Source organism: Neophocaena asiaeorientalis, unplaced genomic scaffold (genome assembly GCF_003031525.2).
Source record: "Neophocaena asiaeorientalis asiaeorientalis breed wild unplaced genomic scaffold, Neophocaena_asiaeorientalis_V1.1 scaffold345, whole genome shotgun sequence".
Lineage (NCBI taxonomy): Eukaryota > Metazoa > Chordata > Mammalia > Artiodactyla > Phocoenidae > Neophocaena > Neophocaena asiaeorientalis.
This window is the reverse complement of record NW_020175181.1, coordinates 4,024,295-4,043,117: the sequence shown is the minus strand read 5'-3', so window position 1 is coordinate 4,043,117 and position 18,823 is coordinate 4,024,295. Positions and strand designations below refer to the sequence as shown.

Here is an 18,823-nt window from a genome sequence, read left to right as displayed (position 1 = left end):
ATTTGATATATTTGAAATATTTTCTCCCAGTCCGTGATTTGTTGGGGTTTTTTTTCATTTTCTTGATGGTGTCTTTTAAAGAATAAAAGATTTTAATTGTGATAAAGTTTACCATATCAATTTTTTTCTTCTATGGATCACGCTTTTATATATTCTACTATTATAGCACTTCTCCTACTGTATTATTTTTTCCAGATCTCCCCTCCCTCTAAACTTTAAATTCTTGGAGAACAGTGGCTAGCTGAATTTTCGCCTATTTTATCTCATTCAATGAAGATACTGTACTAGAAATATGTATGTGTATACATGCATCTATGTGTGAGTATTGTGTGTGTGTGTGTGTGTGTGTGTGTAGAAACTGTGTTAGGCAGTTAGACACTGTGAATGGAAGAGTGAAGAAAATAGACACTGTCTTAAATAAATTACATTACATTGCACAGAACAGGCAATACATTTTCGATGAATGAACAATGATCTTAACTTGATGAATACAAAACTCCATTCCCGGTCTTCCCTGGTGGCGCAGTGGTTGAGAGTCCGCCTGCCGATGCAGGGGACACGGGTTCGTGCCCCGGTCCAGGAAGATCCCACATGCCACGGAGTGGCTGGGCCCGTGAGCCATGGCCGCTGAGCCTGCGCATCCGGAGCCTGTGCTCCGCAACGGGAGAGGCCACAACAGTGAGAGGTCCACGTACCGCAAAAACAAACAAACAAACAAACAAAAAAACGCCATTTCCCTAACCACTCATCAGCCTAATCATCACAATATGCAAAAACTGTCTCTCTGTAGTTTTAAAGAGTACAGGGCATTATAAGTGCATAGCCTTTGGAATCAGACAAACCTGGGTTCGAATCCTTGCTCTGCCACTAGCTGTAAAACCCTAGGCAAGTTACTTTACCCCTGTTGGCCTCAGTTTCTTCATCTGTCAAATGGGAAAGTAATACTTTTCTCACGGAACAGTTTAAGAACATATGTTAGATAATATATATGATTAACCTACACAGTGCCTGGCACATAGATGCATAAATAGCAGCAATTCTTTCATTAGCAAATTTTTTGTTTTACCTCATTTATTAAAATGTTAGAATTGTTAGCCCCCAGTTTTGAAGGTAGTGTCCATGTGACCTCTGTAATGGGCAAAATTAATGGTTTAAAACCTCGAAATCAAAAAACAAACCAAAAAAAACCCCTCAAAATCTCAAAGAGAAAAGGTGTGGAAAATGAGGTCAGAAATGAATCTACAATAGTTTTCATAAATAAAGTTTGCTTTCCTTAAAACAAAACAGGTAAACAATCCATCAAGTAAAAATAAATATTAGTATTTAACATACCTTAAAATAGTAGTAATTCATGTTCATTTACTATACCGTTTTTAAAGAAAAGAAAAACTTGGGAGGATCACCTTCCTCTTAAATTTTAAGAAATCATAAAATTGTTTTACAACCAAAAAATTAATACTAAGATATTTCTCTTGTATACATTATCATTTATCTGAGTTTTCAATGTCCCTACTTGACGTTTCTACTTAAGTTACTGATTTTTACCTCCCAGGTCCCACGATTAAACTGAGAGATACAAAATGACATGAAATACAGAGAAGACAAAATACTGTATGTAATCTTTACTTTCATCACTGTAGCTGAGGAGACATTTCTTTAAAATTCACTTCTAATATATTGAATTATACCATTCTGAGCCTGCCCATACTTTAATGCCAAAGTACATACCGTGAATCTCTTCAGAAATTTAAGTGCAATTCCAAAGTCTGCTTTCCTTCCTGCAAATATTTCTTTTATCTGCTTCCTTGTTTAAAAGTCTCTTTACTATGCTCAACCTTTGATTCTTTTTTCTAATTCTCCTGAAGAGAAATAACTTGCAATTCTCATATATAGCAACTAAAATTCTCCTACTATTCTCAGAAAAGGTCTTCAGGGTCCACAGAAGTAAATTTACTTACACTACAATTTTGCAAAAAAAAAAAAAAAAAGATGCATGAGGCTAGGCAGGAGTTACTTAAAGCTTTTGTGATGATTCAACATTTTCTTCTTTCATGCAACAAACATTTACTAAGCAATTCCACTGTGTCAGGAAGTAAAGGGCAGTAAGACAGTCCCCTCCTCTCAAAGAGCTTGTGGTCTAGGTCAGAGAGTCTCAAATATTTTGGTCTCCACACTTTATTAAACTCTTAAAAATTATTCAAGAACCCAAAAGAGCTTCTGCTTATCTGGATTATATCTGTCAATATTTATGTACTAAAAATTAAAACTAAGAACCTTCCAAATTATGTATCCATTTAAAACCTATTACATGTTAACATTAAAAAATATATTCTTTTAATGAACTTATCTACTAAACAGAAACAGAATCATAGACATAGAGAACAGACTTGTGATTACCAAGGGAGAGGGTTGGATTGGGAGTTTGGGATTAGTAGATGCAAACTATTACATATAGAATGTATAGGGCTTCCCTGGTGGCACAGTGATTGAAAGTCCACCTGCCAATGCAGGGGACATGGGTTCAAGCCCTGGTCCGGGAAGATCCCACACGCTGCGGAGCAACTAAGCCCATGCACCACAACTGCTGAGCCTGCGCTCTAGAGCACACAAGTCACAACTGCTGAGCCCGCATGCCACAACTACTGAAGCCCACACGCCAGGAGCCCGTGCTCTGCAACAGGAGAGGCCACTGCAATGAGAAGCCTGCGCACTGCGGTGAAGAGTGGCCCCTGCTCGCTGCAACTAGAGAGGGCCCGCGTGCAGCAATGAAGACCCGATGCAGCCAAAAATAAATAAATAAAATAAATTTATTTTTAAATAAAAGAATGTATAAACAACAAGGTCCTACTGTATAGCACAGGGAACTATATTCAATATCCTGTGATAAAGCATAATGGAAAAGAATATGAAAAAGAATGTATATATGTATAACTGAATCACTTTGCTGTACAGCAGAAATTAACACAACACTGTAAATCAACTATACTTCAATAAAATAAATGTAAAACATATATTCTTTTGAAAGACATATTTTTCCAAAATATAAAACATTATATATATTTAAAAAATTTAGTGAGAAAAGTGGCACTGTTTTACATTTCTTCAAATCTCTCTTATGTCTGGCTTAATAAAAGACAACTGGGGCTTCCCTGGTGACGCAGTGGTTAAGAATCCGCCTGCCAGTGCAGGAGACACAGGTTCAAGCCCTGATCGGGGAAGATCCCACATGCGGAGGAGCAACTAAGCCCGGGAGCCACAACTTCTGAAGCTCGCGCGCCTAGAGCCCATGCTCCTAAGCAAGAGAAGTCACCACAACGAGAAGCCCGTGCAACCGCAATGTAAAGTAGTCCCCCCAGCACCCCCTCCCTCCAAGGGGCAAAGAAACAAAGACCCAATGCAGCCAAAAATAAATAATAAATTTATAAAAAGAAAAAAAAGACAACTGGATTCTCATTTTCTGCCTCTGCATTCAATCTGTTACAGTAATGTTGCTCTGATTGGTATACATGAAAAAAAACCATATTCAAGAAGATACATAGTTGCAAAATACAAAAAAGACGAATGTGACAAACCTCTGAAAGTCTTGTGGGGCCCACAAGGGTCCTTGGATCACACTTTGATAACAGCTGGTCTAGCACAATGATTTCCAATTTTTTTTTTTTTGATTAAACGCCTCATCAGTAAAAAAATTTGAAAATACTACCTCCAGACTTGACACTTGTGCATATCAAACTCAATAAATGATACTTAAAAAAAAAAAAAAAAAAGAACTTCCCTGGTAGCACAGTGGTTAAGAATCCGCCTGCCAATGCAGGGGACATGGGTTTGAGCCCTGCTCCAGGAAGATTCCACATGCCGCAGAGCAACTAAGCCTGTGCATCACAACTACTGAAGCCCATGCCCCTACAGCCCATGCTCCGCAACAAGAGAAGCCACCGCAATGAGAAGACCGCGCACCACAAAGAAGAGTAGCCCCCGTTCTCTGCAACTAGAGAAAAGCTGGCACGCAGCAATGAAGACCCAATGCAGCCAAAAATAAATTAATGAATTAATTTTAAAAAATACTCCCTCCAGTATATATACATACTTACTTAAACGTACTATTCTAATATTACTATTTCTATTATGAAACATACACACACATTTTTAAGATAATATGAAAAATAAAAATGAATGGAAGTTCTAATGTTTTTCTCAATATCCCAATGCATTGTCTTACTTTGGGATTAAAAAGGGAGAGCTATACAAAGACACATTTACAAGAGAATTTTAAAAGGGCTCCAAAAGATGAGGTTGTCACTCTGTCCCACAAAAAGAAAACATTTTTGTATCCCTAATATTAGTCCCATGATGACTAATTTTTTTGTTAGGTGTTGTTTTTAAAACTTGAGTAGAGAACCTTCTCATCTCTGAATGAGTTTATTTTCTGATGAGAACAGCAGCACTTATTACAGAAGATTTAGAAAACAGGTAACAAAAATAACTATAATCTTAAGACCCAGAGATAATTACTATTAACATTTCTATTAATAGTTACATATAGTTTTTTATATATGACTATATACCTAATATATAATTATTTCTATATAAACCCAGATAATGCCATATATATTGTTTTAATATCTGCAATTTTTAGCAATACATTCAAACATCTTTTCATGACATTAAATGTCTTCTACATCAATATTTTTAATGGTCTCATTGTATTTCATGGAAGGAATCCACTATAATCAATCCTCTACTCTAGGACATTTAGTTTCCAATTGATGAAGAAAGGCTATGATAAATACTCTTGTACTTTTTGTGTTGCCTGTGCTGTATCTTTGTGTTTGTCCATGAAGAAAGGCTATGATACTTTCTGTGTTGTCTGTGTTGTATCTTTTTTATCTATGAAAAACTACTTACCTATAAATGGTATTGCTGACCTAAAATGAATAGACGTATTTAAATCTATTACTATGAACTGTCCTGGAGAGAGTTTATCCAACTTTTTTTTTTGGCCTATTTCATAGGTTAAAATCTGTATCTTACTGTTATTTTAACTTACCATTGTATTTTCTTAAATACACTATAGTAACTGGATATTTCTCTCTTTCTTTTAGAATCACTTAGTTTTTGATACCCACTGTCTACTTCATGTCTTCTTCCATAGATCTGGCACCTTGCTAACCTAGTTACTCAGTCTGCAACTCTCCATGCTTTTCATTCATTTACCAAATATTTATCAGTACGTGCTAAGCATTATTCACTACTATTTCAGTCTGTGACCTAAACAAAGCAATATACTAATGGCAAAGCTGAAATTAAAATGAAAGCCTTGGGGGCAGAGGAGGCTTTCCTAAGGACAATTAGTATAAAATGTTATGTAATCAGTAGTCTAAGAAAAACCCCATAGGGCTTCCCTTAACAAAAAAAAAAAAAAAAAAAAAAAAAAAAACCCCATAATCTTCACCCACAAATGTGAATATCCATGATAGCTTTAGTAGCTATTTGCTATAATAAGGGCAAAGAATACAGAAGACAAAGGGAGGCGGCTGAAATTTCAGGATTCAATGCTAGTAAATTTTTAATATTTTAGCTATTAATTAAGGTTATTGGTAAACAAATAATGAAAAAAGCCTACTCACCAGTAGGCTTTTTGAATCCACTAAAAATTATAACAATATAGCAACATTGAAAATATATAGATGCAATGTTAGTTTTTTAAAAAACTAAACAATATAATCACATATGCAAATAGACAACAAGAATAGGCAAAATTAAAATTGCTGTGTATCAAGACAGGTTCAGTAAGACTTTTATTTACAAATTTTTCAAACAACATAAGGAAACTTCAGGTAAGTATATATTCCTAACTAGAGCCCTTAATTAACCCAATTTTCTTTATTTTTTATAAAATTATAATAAAACTAGTTGACAGTGAGGATCTAATTTTTAAAAGTGGCTCCTAGGTTATGTCCAGGTTCAGTCCACTCTCCTAAATCAATTTCGAGTGCATTCTTACTTTATAATACTAATATAATACCAAACATATTATAGCTCTGTAGCTTCCAAAATAAACTCACATATATTGTCTCACACCAACAAGCCTGTCTGTTATTATCCCCGTTTTATAGGTGAGGAAACTGAAGCTACTCTAGGTTCAAATATTTATCCAAAATCAAAAGACAAGTAAGTCAATACCAAGGCTTTTCTGACTCTTACTACATACATCTTTCCACTATATTGCTCCCTGTGATAAAAAATATTTTGATTAATGGTCTCCAAATAATATCAGATTCTGAATAGCAAAAAATGAACTAGTCTACATTTAATATAATTTTCTTAACAAGAGTAGTAAGTTGTACAAATCCAGTTTAGCAACAAGATAGATAATAAGAGTTTAAACAACAAAAGAACTTGGTAAAAAAAAAATCTGAATCATAAAATTCTATGTGATCAAGATTTATATTATAGCATTTGAAACATGTAAATTTTTTATAAGAACTGTGTTGCCTGGGCAAAATATTTCTAAGCATTTTGAAAGGAGATTATTTCAAAACCTAGTAAGCTCAGAATGTTAAAATAATTTCTTAAAAATCAATTTCATTCACGAGTTGATCTACTAATTTTTTCATTCACATGAGTGATCTACTAATTTTTTTCTGAAACAACTGTGATTTTTATCTTTACTATTGAGTTGGATTTGAATTCAAACGCTAAATATCAGATTTGAAAAATATGCACAGTCATAATAATCTTCAGCTTCACGTGATGAAAGGTCAAATCTCACCAAATAATCTAACAGATGATAAGAATGAGAAGGATAATTACAGTGGCATTGATGATGATACAGCTAAGATCTTCTTAGTAGGTACTATATATGTCGAGGTCTGGTCTAAGCATGAATTATCTCAAAATTCACAACAACACTGAGAAATATATCAAAATACATACCAAAAAAGAAACTGAAACTTAAAATGTTAACTAACTTAAGTCGCATGGCTAATAAATGGTACAACCAAGGCATGAACCTTGACAGTACTGATTTTATAGTAACTAAAATGTGCCAAATTTACGTCAACTATTTTAAAACCATATAATAAGAAAAGATAAATATTTAATGAGTTCTTACCTCTTCAGGCAGTTCACTGTACATGGTTTCAGAGGTAGACAATAAAAATATGGGTGAAAATGACGGTATATCTTGTAGCAAAGTCAGAAAAGTTGCTCTCACAGTTTCACTGACGGCTTCCCACCAATCACCAATGTGAGGCATGTAAACAATACTAGGTACTGTTCTTCGAGCTTCACGAAAAATCTAATTAAGGAAAGAACTGGCATTAAAAATTCAAATAGATATTATTCTAAAGTCTACACAGTAACCCTCAAATACATTAAATGTGTCAGGCCTGTTACTATAATTACTTTCAGCCCCAGTATTTAAGCTGTTCAAGATATGCACAAGCCATACATACAGCTTCTATCTACCCTTACCCCACCTAAGAAAAGGAGTATTTTTTTGTTATTTTATTATTCCTATTCAGTATATATTAATAGTATAAAGGCATCAAATTGTTCCACTTATCTATCATATAAATAAAGCAAAATACCACTATAAAATATGCTGCAAATAAAGAGATAAGCATGTACCTATATGTCACTCACTTAAGAGTGATTATCAGGAAGCACAAAGAAGAAAAAGAGACATAGCTTACATGTTCGTGCACACTGGCTAAAATCGCTCAACATATGAATTAAATAAATATTTTAACCAAGATGTACCACCCTAGAGCTTAAAATTAATGAACTACCTGCTGAACCACTTGTTTACCTCCCATTATCTTAATTCAATTTTCTATAAAATAGTCACAAAATACCCTTAATCTCTAAAGAACAATAAATACATTAGCTAAAAGCTATGAGATACTCCCACTTCAGAAAATAGAAAATAAAGTTCCCTCAGGTGTTAAAAGAGTCTTAACCATAGCTTCAGTCACAATCTGCCAACACATGCCAATAAAGACCAGGTTGGCTATTAATAAGTTGTCAAACAGAACTACTGACCTTTACAGAAGAGTCAACAACAGCTCAACAGCCCATCAACAAATTCTCACAGATTATTATGACATCTCTTAAATACTTTTAACGAGCGTAAGAATAAGTTAAAAATGACTATCTTTCTTCCATTTAATTTGAGAACTCTACTTCTAAAATTCTCTACTATTTTCTCTTAAACACATTTCAATTAACCTATATAATATACAAGATACAGAAATAAGAATCAAATAATTTAAATGATTAGGATTATCAGAAACATTCCTAAAATTCAAAAGGATTGTTTTTCTTTAAAGAGTAAGCCTACCACTTGCATGAATTTTTTAAATACTATATTTTATATAGCTTTGAATCTCCTGTGTAAAATAAAATGTACTGCCAATTTAATAATAAGCCAGATGAAAGATACTCAAATAAAATTTTCCCCCAAATCGGAAATGTAGATGTTATGATCACTCACATCAAAAGTAACATTTGCTCCTTCCCTTCCTTTAATATTTGCATATCCACCAATCCAGAACAGTTGTACAGTACAACTCCTTCAGGACTCTCAAATTTTGACCTTTTCTGCAAACACGCACCCTCTTATCCTGGATCTTGAAAATCCAAGGATTACTGTTTTCCAAAGTTCATGTAGAAGATTCATAAGAGAAAAACAAGCATAAATATTGGCAAAAGGAAGGAACCACACAGGAGCACAAAGGCAAGAGAGGCATTTGATTCCAAAAAAAAAAAAAAGGTTTTTATTACATGCCACCCAAATCAGGCATGGTATGTGGAAGACACTGACCAACACCTGTTGCTGATAAAACTAGGGAAAGTCAGCAGGGAGAGAAAGGTGATTATATGAAAAAGAGTAACAAACTACACAGCTTACTGAGAAACCTCACAAAACTACCTACCCTAATTCAGCCATGCAAGTTACCACATGCCCAGGGAGAGATGAGACAACATGCCTTTTTAAAAAAATGAAATACTGCCTTGCAGTCTAGTATTTGTAGGTTAGGTTTTCTATACGTGTTGAGAACATCTAGCTGCTAGCAAATATCACAGTATGGGCAAAGCAACAGAAGGTTAAGTGATAATAAATAAAAAACTTTACAGAGCCAGAAGTTAAACAATGCAATACTGTAGGTGTTTTAAACTTATCTGCAAGGCTGAACTAGACACATAAGGGTTTTTTTTCTATTTCTTTCCTTTTCTCATCCAAACCTCTCAAAATTAGCAAACTGAACATGATAATGATACTCTAGTAACCTTTTTATTTCCAAAGACTTTAGGAAAGTATCTTTATAAATAAACCTTTTGAAATTATATTTGAAAACCTAGAGGGGAAAAAAAAAATCAGGAAAAAAGTCTAAGACAAATATAGAAAAATAAAAAGGCTCTGCCTTTCTGGTCCATGAATATATAATTACATGGACTGAGAATTAATCTAACTATATGCAATACCAATAGCCAGGGAATATTTTCAAAATTTTCTCTGAAGCCTTTAAAGGAAAAACATCCTTAATTTCCAGAAAAATTTAAAAATACTACTAAAACAAGTTTCCTTTTTAAATTCCTTACCCCATGTTATCTCAGAATATTAAAATAAACTTTCATATTTTCTTTAAATAGCCAAGCTGTCCTAATTCTCCTGTTTTTGAAATGAAATTTCAAAAAAGAATAGAGTCTGAGAATAGTATTTAAAAATTCAGAAAAAAGTTTAAACCTATTGTGATTTTTCTACAATGTAAAATCGGCTCCTCAGCAGTTTGCTGGTAATTTTTGAAGTTATGGAATAAGTTACACTCTGTGAAATCAATTAACCAGATATCTTATAGTAGAAAAATAAAGCCTAGTTTTAGTGAAGCGGCAACTGTCTTGGAAACAAGTGATGCCATTTGATAACTAGAAAAATACTCACCTACAGGGTGTCTTGGATTGGTGGATGTGCAAGGTGTAGTAGAAAACAGAAAAACTGTTATAGAGAAAAAAAGACAGTAGGCCAAATTACTGAACCAACCGTTTCAAAATACCTCTGACATGACCAGCACTCTTGCACAAATAAAATGAACGTACACCAGTGTATGTGAATGTTCATTTTGATTCTTTAAACAATGTATTTCTGGCCTCTTCTTGTTCCAGACATCATAGTCCCTTATATAACCTTTTTTAAGTTTCTTTATTTAAAAAATATCAAAAACTACTTTCTCTGAATATTAATGATATGAAAGGCAAAAATCAGGCCACTGAAATTAGAAGTATCCATGCAAGGAAGCACTAACAATATAAACTGCACCTATATTTATAAGGGTCCTTATCTCAAAAGCTAAATTTCAAATCAGTACGTTAGATGCCAAATTAAAATGTTCAGTGAGTGAAAATTCACTGTATCTTTAAAAAATGAAGAATATACAGTCTATAACAAGCCATTTTCATTAAAAACTGAAAACTAGAATAATTTTAAATACAGAGGTACCTGAAGCAGAAACCTCCAAGCCAGTACAGCTTTCACTTTCCTAAAAGGGGCTATATGAGAAAAACAACTTTTTGTCATCAATGAATTTCCAGAATTTGTCTTGGTCACGTTACAGTACTAAAATTATAAAACACAGGTAAAAGAAAAATCTTGGGGGCTAAATTTGTCCTCAATTTTTATAAAAACGAAAAAGCACTATTTAAATAAGTTTAATTCCTTAAACCATGCTATCAAAACTCTGTTAAAATAAATAATATGTCTCCATTACTGATAACTTTATTATATTTGTCACTTACTCCATTTATGTTCTATTGACCTAAGATTTACTGAGCATCTCTGTGAAAAGAAGGCACTGTCTGGGATCTGAAGATTCAGGATTCAAGAAATAAAAAGCTCAATTTCTTTACAAGCATATAAAATCAGCCTGTTATAAAACACAACTATACTAGAGTTTCTGAACAATGGATTTAATGCAAATCAACATTTCTTGAAAATTAAAAACACCCAAAATCCTTTTCTGATATTTTCGTTGCTAAAAACATCAATAATTTCAGTAAATGTGATACAATTTGGGCCAGGATAATTTAATTTGTTTACAATTCAAATACAAAATGTGCTGTGGTAAAACACAGATGTGTACCCACATGCACAAACACAAGAGTATCCAAAGTATATACAGACTGTTATGGAGAAACGCAGAAATCCTTTTTCACAAGCAAGAGCATCCAAAGTATACACATAGGTAAGTATAGTAATTCCTTAATGCCACATAACCAAAACAGATTTCCCCTGAGAATTTCCAGATACAATTTCTTTCTAGGGAACAAAAAATACTAAAATTTTCACCCCAAAAAATACCTTACTGACCATGTGAAATTACTCATAACACCATATAGTACCCAAACTCCAAAGCTTTGAACAGACCATATTTAAATTTATCAATTCGATCATAACTCTGTATTAATGAAAAAGATTAAATATAACACACTCATCAATCCCTTTTTTCCTAAATCAGCAGTAGAAATAATACAAGAGGGAAAAAAATACATATGAAAATGTCAGTAAGGGGACTCATAGTTGTTGCTTTTTTTTTTTTAAGAGTATTAATACAGTTAAGTCTTTTACTACAGATACTAACATCTCTGACTTTGTTGTAGGGTTCAATAATTACTTGTGAACTTACTGGGACAACCATAAATCTTCCAGGCTACATCAGTTTCCATTCTCCTTCCAGAGCCTTTGGAAGACTATGAAATGCTCAGTAACATACATACACACATGCGCACACACAGAGTTACTTTATGAACTCTGGCAATTGTTTCAGTTATAAATGTCGAACTACTGTCCAGCGATCAGCTAAAGTACTATATTTCAAAGTGTGGTTTACTGAAAACCTAGAATAGTTACAACTGGGATGCATGTTTGAAGTGCACATTTCTGGGCTTATCCCAAATTTCATGAATCAGAATCTCTGGGTGTGGTGCCAGGGAATCAGAAATTTTAATAAGCACCCCCAGCAGATTCTCATGCTCATTAAATTTTAAGAAACAATGAGGGACTTCCCTGGTGGTCCAGTGGCTAAGACTCCGTGCTCCCAATGCAGGGGGCCTGGGTTCAACCCCTGGTCAGGGAACTAGATCCCACATGCTGCAACTCAGAGTTCGCATGCCACAACTAAAAGATCCCACACACATCAACAAAGATCCCGCATGCCACAACTAAAGACCCGGTGCAGTCAAATAACTAAATAAAGATTTTTTTAAAAAAAAGAAAGTAAGAAAGAAACAATGAGAAAACCCTACAGCAGTCACTAACTCCTCTACCATTTTTCATGCAACTGATAATATTACTCAATAGCTGGGGCATTCAGAAGAAGAAACAGAAGTTTTGCCATATATCTGCTTGTGTGTGGATGTTTTAAAGAATGGCATAGAATTAAACACGGGCCCCATGGCATAAAGAAATATGAAGTAGGGCCCTTGCCCCCTTTTCATCTTATCACACACATAAATACAGATCTTTAAAGGTGATTTAAGACTTCTTTCCTTTAAAACTACCTTTCGTGTTCATGTTACACCTTTAAATAACCCAACTTAATTTATATCACATATCTTAGAGGCAGGGGAAAAGAAATCACAGAAGAATAACTTGCCACAGACCAAACCCTTATATTCCACATGTATTTAGAGAGGATTCTACCTATAGAAGGACTAGCTACAAAGAGAAGTAAAGCAAAAGGGAAGAAAAGAAAGGGAATACAGAACAGAAGGATAGAAAGAAGGGTTTTTTTTTTATCTTTCCAGCATTTCAGCACCTGACTTATGTGCTCTCTTCCCTAGGACTTTTATACCTAGTTATACCCAGGCTTACCAATCTCTATAAATTAATTAAAAATTCCTCAGTTTCATTATATAATAGCCTCTTTGTGAAGAATTTTCCAGAAAAGACAGTATTATATTATAATAAATAATTTTTAATATGCACTTAAAATACAAACAATCAGGGATTAACCGTGACAGTTTACATGGTCTCTGGTCAGTGTTCAGAGAAAGTCTGAGCTTCAGCTACCATGACTACAAAATTCTGTCTCAGTGCCTTGTTAGATTAGACATCCAGGTGGTGGTCACTTAAGAATAAGCCCTACTTCCAACCCAGAAGCTCATAGGTGGAAGCAGAGAAGATGAGATGTCTTGACATACTAGATGCTATGTAACACAACCAAAACAATAAATGGAGGGTTTTTGTTGCTTCCCACCACCAAGTGACACTTCTCTCCACCCTCCTCACCAACATGACAGAGAAGTAGTAAAAGCCAAGATATGTGAGAGAGACCAAAGAACATGCAGTCAGAATTCAAATTTAGCCCAATGATGCCAAGTAGGATTCAGCGAAAAAAAAAAAATCCCAGGATTCCAATAAAGTCAACATAGTTTACTACAGTGCTTCATATTTCCTTACCTAACATTAAGCCAGTATTGTGTTTGTGAATATACACACACATTAGCCATAAGGAACAACTACAGATAGAATGTTCCTCTTTCAAAGTGATTTTATCTTTCAGTTTGTTTGATACTGTCAAGTATACATGTAAAAGGAAACAAAAAATTCTAAACCATAGAGCAGAGTATAAACTAAAATGACAAAGTTTATCCATTCCCCAAATCCTCCAAATTCCTTCCCGCAAGCCAAAACAAAGATTATTAACAGTTTTTGGGGGGTATTCTTAGATAATATTTCTACTTATATATAAACATGAACATATATTTTTAAGGTTTTTTTTTCATGAAGAAGATCATACTTAGATTTACAACTTGCTTTTTCACTAGTATCTCCTTCACCTTTCCATATCAGCCTATGTAAATCTACCTCATTCTTGTTAATGACTTCCTAGTATTCCTTTGTTACTATATTTTAGCCAGTCCACCATAAAAAGGACATTTAGTTTGTTTCTTTTTGTCTTATTTTGTTTGGTAATTCTACACACAATGCTTTGATGAGTAACCTTGTACATTCAGCAGTGAATACTTATAGCTAATATATCTTTAGGAAATGTTTTTTTGTTTTTTGAACAATAAGCGTTTCTTTTTTTTTTTTTACATCTTTATTGGACTATAATTGCTTTACAATGGTTTGTTAGTTTCTGCTTTATAACGAAGTGAATCAGTTATACATATACATATGTTCCCATATGTCTTCCCTCTTGTGTCTCCATCCCTCCCACCCTCCCTATCCCACCCCTCTAGGTGGTCACAAAGCACCGAGTTGATCTCCCTGTGCTATATGGCTGCTTCCCACTAGCTATCTATTTTACATTTGGTAGTGTATATATGTCCATGCCACTCTCTCACTTTGTCACAGCTTACCCTTCCCCCTCCCCATATCCTCAAGTTCATTCTCTAGTAGGTCTGTGTCTTTATTCCTGTCTTACCCCTAGGTTCTTCATGACATTTTTTTTCCTTAGGAAATGTTTTTTAATGTAAAATTCCTGGGTCAAAAGATACTTGAAAGTTTAAAAGATAGTTCCAAACTACACTCCAAAATCAATAAATAAAATTTACATTTCCACTAACCAAGTATGAGCACCCATATCTCCAATATTAGGTTTATCAAGCTTTTCATTTTTACAAGCCTGATAGTTGTTTTAAAATAGCATCTTCCTGCTTTAATATGCTGCTTTTTTTTTTTTCACTTATAAGTAAGGTAAAGAATCTTTTCAAATTTTTACTGGTTGCTTTTGTTACTTTTTTCTCCCTATAAATGTCATGCTCCTATTTTGCCAATTCTTTTATTAGGTTGTTATTCTTTCTTCTTCCTGATTTTAATATATCTTTGTACAGTAAGGAACTTGTCCTTGACATGTGTTGCAAATACAAATTTTTACCAGGTTATGTCTATTAATCTTATTTAAAGAAAGTTTCTTGTCATGTGTAATTTAAAATTTTATAAAGTCAAATTTGTTCTTATCTTTATGTTTCCTGGCTTCCGTTCATTGCCTTGAAATTAAATACTTTGTCATGTCCAAGATAATATACTGACCTTGTGAATTATCCTAACACTTTTATAGTTCCACTGACAATCTAGAATTTATTTGGGGGCTAAAGAAAAAGGTAGGAAATCCAGTTTTGTTTTTTTTTATTCCCTTCAGAGACCCAGCCAGTTTTCTAAGACTATTTATTAAATAATCCATCTATTCTATGATATCAAATGTCATCATCATCATCATATACTCAACATCATCAGATACTAAATTCTATTTCTACATAGGCCTAAGCATGATTTCTCACTTTTGTTCTATTGTTTTGTCTATCCCTGCACAGGTACAAATACTTTATTACCACAGTTCTATTACATGTGTAAACATCTGGTAGGGAATCCTCATTACACTTTTTTCTCTAGAATTCTCCTTGCTATGCTCCTATTTATTTTCTAGAGGAAACAAAGAGCCTTTTTTTAACATCCCCTCTTAAATTTGGAGGGATTATAATTATAATTGCACTTAATTTATAGATTAATTTAGAAAAGAACTCATAGCTATCCAATGTTGAGTCTTACCAGCCATTAGTTGTGAAAGGAGCTGCAGCAGTAGTGATAAACATGATGGTAGCTGTCGTTGTTGAGTACTGTATGCCAAGACTACTGGATGAGCTTGTTTTAATAATCACAGTAATCTTATGTGGTATCATTATCTTCATTTCATAGACGAGAAAATTAAGGCTCAAACAGGTTAAGCAACTTGTCCAAGGCCACAACCAATACACAAGTAGCTGAGATTTTAATCTGTGCAGTATGACTTGAGTCTACACTCTGAATTACAGTAATTAAAAACAAGGTGTGGGGGCTTCCCTGGTGGCTCAGTGGTTTAGAGTCCGCCTGCCGATGCAGGGGACACGGGTTCGTGCCCTGGTCCGCGGAGATCCCACATGTCGCGGAGCGGCTGGGCCCGTAAGCCATGGCCGCTGAGCCTGCGTGTCCAGAGCCTGTGCTCCACAACGGGAGAGGCCACAACAGTGAGAGGCCCTCAAGTGACTTTTTAGCTTTCTTCTTTTAGGCCATGCAAATTAATTGTTTAAGTTAATTCCTAGGTAAACTTAGTTGCTATTTTAAATGGGACCTCTTCTTCCATTACACAGTTGACCCTTGAACAAGGCAGGGGTTAATCTGTGTATAATTTATAGTCAGGCCCTCTAGATTTGCAGGTTCTCTGCATCCACAGGTTCAACCAACCATGGACCTTGTAGTACTGTATTTACTGCTTAAGAATATCCATGTATAAGTGGACCCGTGCAGTTCAAACTCGCATTGTTCAAGGGTCAACCATATTTCTAACTTGTTACTGTCTGTATAAAAGGAAACTATTGATTTTATAACATTAACTTTGAAATTGTCTGCCTTACAGAATTCTCTTATTGGCCCTAACCGTTCTTCAGTTAATACTACAATCATATCATAGGCAAATATTTATAACTTCAGTGTGTTCATTCCAATATTTATATATCTCACATGTAACTGAATCAATTTTGCATGCCTTAGTGATGGTATATTACTCTTTCAATGTGCTACTAGATTCCATTTGTAATATTTACTTTATGACCACTGTCTAAGTGAGATTAGACTACAATTTTCTTTGTATTTCTTTCAAAGGTTTAGCATCACTTTTTTTTTGATTTCACGTCTTTCCTTATTTTTCTATGCTTTGGAAAAGTTTAACTGGCATCAAAATAATCTTATTCTTTAAGATTAAAAGAATGTACCTGTGAAACTGTTTGGATTTAGTGCTTTTTTTTTTTTTTTTTTTTTTCCCCCTCGGCATGTGGGATCTTCCTGGACCGGGACACAAACCCATGTCCCCTGCATCGGCAGGCGGACTCAACCACAGCACCACCAGGGAAGCCCCAGGTTTAGTGCTTTTTGACACTCAATTTCTTCTTCCACAACTACTGTCTATTTAGATCCTCTCTCCTCTGAAGTCAACCTTGTTAATTTATATTTTCCTAGTAAATCACCTGGATTTATTTTAAATGGTACCAAGTAATTCTCTTACTTGCATAAAAACTGCAATAATTTTGTCTCACTAAAAAGGAAAAATACAAGCAAACATATAAATCAACATTATTGGAAAACACTCACAGCCAGGATAAATTAAATGTATAAAACTTGGAGAAAATTACTGGTATATAGTTTTTTAGGCAGGCCATGGGTTTTGGAAAAAAACCCTTTAAATAGGGCTTTAGAAGTAGTGAAGTACTGCTAGGATGTTCATACCCAAAGAATTGTAAATAAAAGAGAAATAAAACTGACACTATGAACTGTTTAAAAAAATCTATTTCATGCTACAAGGTACAGAATGGTTTTCAAATAGATAGTTTATGTATTAAATATTTATGAACTATAACTGAAAAAACAACAAAACTGTGTGCAGTGCTCTTAAGTGTTACTACTCCAGCCATCTAATCTCTAAAAGTAGGCTAAATATCAAAGTAGAAAGTGACATTCAAACACTTAATGAGTACTTACTATGAGCTGGGCACTGTGTCAGAGACACAGAAATGGTGAAGACATGGTCTCTTGGTTCAAAAAACTTATTCCCTTAGCCCCTAGTTCCAACATGACACACTTATAATAAATTCACAGTTATATATTAAAACGTCAAGAAATATAAACAGCCCCACTATAATTCTGCTTCACAAGCTAGCAAATATAAAGTAGTTGAAAATCAAATATCAAACACACTTCATTACTGATACAAATATATATAATTTAAAAACTGCTATCACTTTTCTATATTAATTTTAAATCCTGGCATTCTCAAAGCGGATATCATTTCCCTTACTACGATAAGGCTATAAGTACAGATAGAAGTCTAAAGAGGCCCTGAAAAAAGGGTCAGTAAAAGGCAAAAAGAAGCTCCCTTTCTACACTGTTCAATGAAATGAACCTTTAATACAAGAAATTGGATTATTAAAATTTCAGAGAAGAATGAAGTATCATGGGAAAAACAATGAGCTCACTTTAAAATATCAACAGGATCCTCTGCCTTAGTATTAGAATGTTAATGAATAACCAACAAAAAGTTAATATTCATATTACTGTTCTTTGAAAAAATTTTATCTATAATCACTACCGAGATATAAACAATAAGAAAGTAGGAAGTACTTTGATACAGGACAAACCTACCTGTGCACATGATTCTTCAGGTGTTTTGGCACTAACTGAATAAAGTGCTGGGAGATCTAGTCTGTGCACAGAGAATTTTTCTAGAGTGTGCAAAAGTGCTGGAGCAAGGTGAGAAGTTTGACCTGAGCCTCGTTCTCCAGACAGCAATAGTCTTGGCCTGTAAGAGGTTGGCTGATGATATGGTGACCTGCAATAAACATAAGACATAATAATTATTTCAAAACCATACACTCTAAAGACCAAAATAAAATATTAGGAAAATATTTACATAAAAGAATGTAATGCCAAATTAACAGAACTTTTTTTTTTACCTCTCTCATTTTTTTAAGTACAGCAAAGCATTTTTTAAATAATTACAGTTTTAAAATACTGATCTCTCTGGCCATATTAATACCAAGACATAAAAGTATAAAAATCCATCCTAAAAGAAAGTTCATCCTATCATACCACATATATTAACTTGGAAAATGCTTCAGACAGTAAGTATGATTTAGTTATTAATTAACCCAGGTCAAATGTTAAGAATTCCACTTCTCCAACAAAGAGGTACATCTAAAGATTACTCAAAATGTAGGACTTCTGGGCTTCCCTGGTGGCGCAGTGGTTGAGAGTCCGCCTGCCGATGAAGGGGACGTGGGTTCGTGCCCC

General features: G+C 34.2%; 1 protein-coding gene across 4 annotated transcripts in view; it reads right to left on the bottom strand.

Moving 5' to 3' along the window:
• The window catches only part of LOC112412789 (ATPase family AAA domain-containing protein 2B-like), a 113,150-nt gene that overhangs the window by 11,242 nt on the left and 83,085 nt on the right, over positions 1–18,823 (bottom strand). For 3 of the 4 annotated variants that reach the window (XR_003005859.1, XM_024764504.1, XM_024764505.1), the window contains exons 18-19: positions 18,176–18,362; positions 7,115–7,300 (exon numbers count right to left, since the gene is read on the bottom strand). Coding sequence is in view for 3 of the 4 variants with exons in the window: in XM_024764504.1 (XP_024620272.1) it covers positions 7,115–7,300; positions 18,176–18,362 (373 nt within the window). In the remaining variant the exon portion in view is untranslated. Of the gene's footprint in view, positions 1–7,114; positions 7,301–9,946; positions 10,001–18,175; positions 18,363–18,823 lie in introns of those variants that run through there. The other variant, XM_024764506.1, reaches the window with a different exon arrangement.